The sequence below is a fragment of the Mesocricetus auratus genome, unplaced genomic scaffold (assembly GCF_017639785.1).
Source record: "Mesocricetus auratus isolate SY011 unplaced genomic scaffold, BCM_Maur_2.0 Super-Scaffold_100038, whole genome shotgun sequence".
Taxonomy (NCBI): Eukaryota; Metazoa; Chordata; class Mammalia; order Rodentia; family Cricetidae; genus Mesocricetus; species Mesocricetus auratus.
Genome location: NW_024429216.1, coordinates 2,249,889 through 2,255,120, shown reverse-complemented (window position 1 = coordinate 2,255,120; position 5,232 = coordinate 2,249,889). Strand labels below are relative to the sequence as shown.

Genomic DNA, 5,232 nt, shown 5'->3' with positions numbered 1-5,232 from the left:
TGGCTGGTTTCTATACTTAGATTCACACAAGGCTCTATGGAGGTACCCTGTCTCAAATAAAGTAAGTAAGAAAGAGAATGAATGAATACATTATGGGTTGATGGAACTGGGAAGGAAAGAGAACCACTGTCCAACAAGCTTTTAGAGTACCATTTCATGAGAAGATCCCTGACCATTGAAAGACATATATGTTTGGTGCAGGAGTTCTATGTGGTCTGAAGACCCAAAAGGGTGGCTTCAAGCCTCTGTTTTCCTGCCTCAAACCAAGTCATCATTGCATATATCTTCTCAATAAGGAAAGACATCATGTTCTGGGCTAGGGTTCCATAGGGTAGGGCTGCAGAGTGAGTGAGTCTACATGGTGGGGGTCTGCTTGATGTTTGAGGATAAAAAGAAGAGAAGCAGTGTAGGTTCTAGGTGGATATAAATTTAAGGCATTTGCTTGGAGTTGAGCTTCAACAACAGTGGGGATCTTTGTTAGTGACTGTGTAGGTAGAGATAGGACCAGTCCCTTTTGAACTAAGGAATGAGAGAGAAGTAAGCAACTGGAGGTTTTTATTGATTAAGATTATTTAGTCTGATTTGGAGGGAGGCATTCATTCTCCAGCAAAGATGTGGAGAGGCAGAAGTTTGAGGCCCGGTGACATGTTTGGGCATGTTTCAACCCTTTCAGCCTGAAATTGAGATCCTGTTGAACAAATGATGACCATGTTTGGATACTAACAATCATCTATATCTATGTAGGAATTTGAAAATGTCTGAGGGAAACAACAAAGAAGAGGTCATTCACTTGAAGAATGTTCACTGCCATGGGAGAAAGGAATGCATGAGTGTCAGAGATGGTCCCATCACCATATCTGACTCCTCTGATGAAGAAGGGATTCCAGTCCTGCTGTCTCATGCTGCTGAGCAACATGAAGATGACTACGTGGATGATGATGTCAAACTGACTGAAAACCATCAACCTCACACATACCGATCCAATATCATCAAACCAGCGGTCCAGAGGCAAGATATGGACAGATGGGGAGAAGAAAGGACCAGAAAGTCTAGTGGAAACTGTGAAGCAGATCCCAACAGCTGTTACTACTATTGTAACAAATCATTGCTTGGTTCTGGGGCACAGGATGCTTGTGAGGATGAATATCATGGATTTCTGAATATTGATAGTGGCAAAAAAGAAGCCATACCTGGACCAAGCATTAAGCAGACAGCAAACAACACAGTCAACCCCAAATTGGATCAGAAAGATGTTAGATTGGGAGAAAATATCCTTCTTTTCCCAGAAAGTGAGTCTCTGGAAGTTGAGAACCAATTGCCTGAAGAATCAGAGACAAATCTCTTATCAAATCCTGGAGAGACAGCTACTTCAGTTGATGACCAGGTAAGTGAAGGAGACAACTTGCTTGACCACACATCCTTCCAGGATCTAAAGCCACAGCCTCAGGAAAGAACAAATCAAGTTATACCCCAAGAGACTCATTCTGAAGCAGAAATGGGCAAAATGGTCTTGTGCCATGATGTCCCAAAGCCACAGCCACAGCAAGAAGGGATTCCCAGTCCTGCTTCTCCTCAGCCAGCCCATCCTCTGGGAGAACTTGAAGATCAGCACTTAATACTTGATGAAGACCCTGCACCAGCTTTCCCCCTGCCAGGAACCCAGGAGGACAATTTGAAAAGCACGTGGGGACAAGAAGCTGGTGAAATAGATCATGAACTTGTTACATTATTACTGGAAGGAACAGATGTAGCAAATGCATACGTTAAAGACATCATTCATTTGAAGAATTGCCATGATTGGAATGTACTTCGTAATTTTCTTAGGGAAAACCAACAGTATCCAAAGATAAAAGACCTAGTTATTACCCAACCCAGTAGCAGCCTGCTTGCCACTCAGGGTGATGTGAAGGTACCTAAAGTAGACTTTTTTGACTATTCCAAACTGACTCCACTTGACAAGCCATGCTTCCTCCAAGCTGCTGACCTCTTGATGGCTGAATTCAAGATGCTCAGCAATCAAGACATCAAGTGGGCCCTCCATGAGCTCAAAGGACACTATGCAATCACTCGAAAGGCCCTTTCTGATGCTATTGAAAAATGGCAAAAGGAATCATCTGAACCCAGTGGAAAACAGAAAAAGAAGAAAGGAATGAATCAGTCTTTCATAGATTTCAAATTTGAACAGGGCAACATAAAAATAGAAAGGAGGATGTTCATTTTGGAAAACAAGCGTCGACACTGTAGATTCTATGACCAGAAAGACCTCCTTCCAGCTGTGCAGCAAGAGCAGGAATTCTATGAGCAGAAAATGAAAGAGAAGGCAGAGCGTGAAGACTGTTTGCTTGCCCTGCAGACGAATACAGACCAGTATGAAAATTATGGACAGCTGACTGAGTGTGTATGCTGCTATGGGGAGCTTGAATTTGTGGAGATGACACAGTGGTCCGATGGTTACTTGTTGTGCAAAGAATGTCTCATCAGATTTGCCCAAGGGGCAGAGTTGGTGTCTGGAAAGTCAGAACTCAGCTTCATGGAACGCACCTGCACATCTTTCTTCCCAACCAGTGAACTGGAGAAGGTGCTCCTCCCGAACATCCTGTCCAACTACTATGAATGGAGAGCTGAAGAAGAAGTCACTGGAGCCTGTGCTGATGAGCTCGTCAGGTGCCCCTCTTGTGGCTTCCCTGCTCTGTTGGACAAGGATGTGAAGAGATTCAGCTGCCCTAATCCTCGCTGCCTGAAGGAGACCTGTAGGAAGTGTCAGGGACTCTGGAAAGAACATTCTGGCCTCACCTGTGAAGAGCTGCCTGAAAAGGATGACATCAAGTACCGGACACCTATTGAAGACAAATTGGCTACTGCTCGCATTAGAAAATGCCCCCAGTGTGGCACCAGCCTCATCAAATCCGAAGGCTGCAATCACATGTCTTGCTGCTGTCGAGTTTCTATGGATGACCATGACCATTTCTGCCAGCATCCCCTCTCTCCAGGAGCCTCCTGCCAGAAATGTACCATGTGCTCCCTCTGGACAGCCACTACTAAAGACGACGAAAAGCTGATTAAGGAAATTGAAAAGGAGGATGAAGAGGAGCAGAGAAGGAAGAAGGGAGAAAACACATTCAAATGCATCGGCCCTCCACTGGAGAAGACAGCCAAGAAAGTGGGAGCCCTGAGAGGCCTGCCCAACTTGGGTGTCAACTATGACTTTGGAAACATGCATGAGCAAATGGATAGTGGTGATGGTGATGACAGTGATGCTGATCGTGGTGATTATTATGATGGACTTGATGATATGTTTCTCTTTTGAAGGTAATGATGATGGTGATGATGGTTTCTGTGTTGATGGGGATGATGGTGATATGATGATGGTGATGACTATGGTGGAGATGGTGATAATGATGATGACTGAGCTTTGCTATGGGTCACCTGACCTGTGTACTAGTCTGAATGACAGTGTGTTGAAAGATGACTCACATGCTGCAGGACAAGATCCTCCCAAGGAGCTATTAATGTATTTTGTTTTTGGAGGCCCAAAAGTTGGGTAGTTGCTCCAAGCACTACCCCTCCAAGCCTCATGACCCTTTGGACTGATCTCCCAGTTCTGGGTCAACCCAGGAACCCTATCAGGAACTAGAACAAGAGACCTGGTGAGCCTGGCAGTTTCTGTGCCCGCTGAAAGAACAGGAGCTGCCCAGAACTTGGCCCTCAGGGAGGTAAAGTCAGGATCACGTCCTTGGAAATACAGTCTGTCTGTGGCTGCAGGGAAGGCTGGTTCTGCCTGCCCCCATCAACGAGTTTTGTCTTAGTGGCCCTCCCAGAACCAGTGTGCCAGCAGGACATGAGGGGCAATATATGTACCAGCAGGTATACCGGAGGCTGCCACCCTAACCTGTGAGGCCTAAGATTCTTCCTGTTCTTAGAAACTGCCAACGCACTCCCAATGTATTTGCCTTAAACTTGGATAGAATCTAGTATTGTCACTTAGGAAAATATTTGAAAGTTGATCTCATTTTGTACTATAGAAAAACGCAAAGTAGAATGTTAAGTGTTTTTTTTTTAACTTTTGGTAGTAATATAGATTCCAAGTCTGTTTAAACTACTGTGTTAGCCCGGTGTTGGTGGTGCAGACCTTTAATCCCAGCACCCAGGAGGCAAAGACAGGTGAATCCCTGGGAGTTCGTGACCAGCCTGGTCTACCAAGCGAGTTCCAGTACAGGCTACAAAAAATAATACAGAGAAACCCTTCCTCGAAACACCAAAAAAAAAAACCAAAACAAAACCAAAAACCAAAAAAAAACCTACTGTATTAAAGACTGTATCACATGTAACTTCAATTTGTTGTAAATGTTTGTAATTGCTAAATAAAAGATTATTCAGCCAAACATCTCAGAAGATTTATGATCATGCATGCCTGCTTGACCTCAAAGTTATTTTGTTACCAGACTGTCCTTGATTTTACAGTTCTCTTAGAACAGGTTTCTACGTCGCTGTTGAACATCTCTGTGTGCCTGGTCTGTCTCTTACGTGCCCTCTGATAATAAGACTATATGACTATTCTTTTCCTTTGAACACCTAGAGACTCAGGAGAGATTTTGTATGTTGCTCCTGGATGGTTCTTTTCCCTTTTGAGACAGAGTCTCCTGTAACCCGGGAACGATTTGGAGCCACTATGTAGTTAATGTAGGCTGACTTTCCCCCATGATATTTCTTTCTCTACCCAGGAGAAGACAGGCCTGCTGCCCCAACATGGAATGCAGAAGTAAATGGTCTTAACTTCTATAAACCTTCATCGAATTGGCATTTAATTGTAAGACTACAAATTGGGGCAACATATCAAGTTCCAATTTCTTCTACAGTTAGACATCTGTGAACCAGGCCAATACTCTCAGTTTCCATTTTCTACATAATCCTGCCAGTCCATGTTAGTTTGCACATAGTGATTAAACCTGGTGGGGTCCAGATTACCTACACCTTTGATGCTAGCACTCAGGAAGTTAAGGAATGGTAATCTCTTTGAAATTAAGGGCAGTCTGTGAAGAGCCAAAAATGGGGGGGTGGAATTTTGGTCTAAGGAAGACATTTAAGCACTTGTCTCTGGAAATGTAAAACAGAGATGGGTCTGAACAAGGTGAATCCACCTACTGATTAGCAGGAAGCTGAGTCCACAAGGAAGTGTGTGTATTATAGGTATGCTGTTGAGGCTGTCTTGTTGTGTGGAAGAGGGAGCTAAAA

General features: G+C 44.0%; 1 protein-coding gene across 1 annotated transcript; it reads left to right on the top strand.

Moving 5' to 3' along the window:
- The first annotated feature begins 754 nt into the window (after positions 1-754).
- On the top strand, positions 755-3,307 carry LOC121135453 (E3 ubiquitin-protein ligase RNF216-like). Its single transcript, XM_040734236.1, has one exon. It carries the CDS (start codon positions 755-757, stop codon positions 3,305-3,307), a length of 2,553 nt encoding a protein of 850 aa, XP_040590170.1.
- Positions 3,308-5,232: the final 1,925 nt, after the last annotated feature.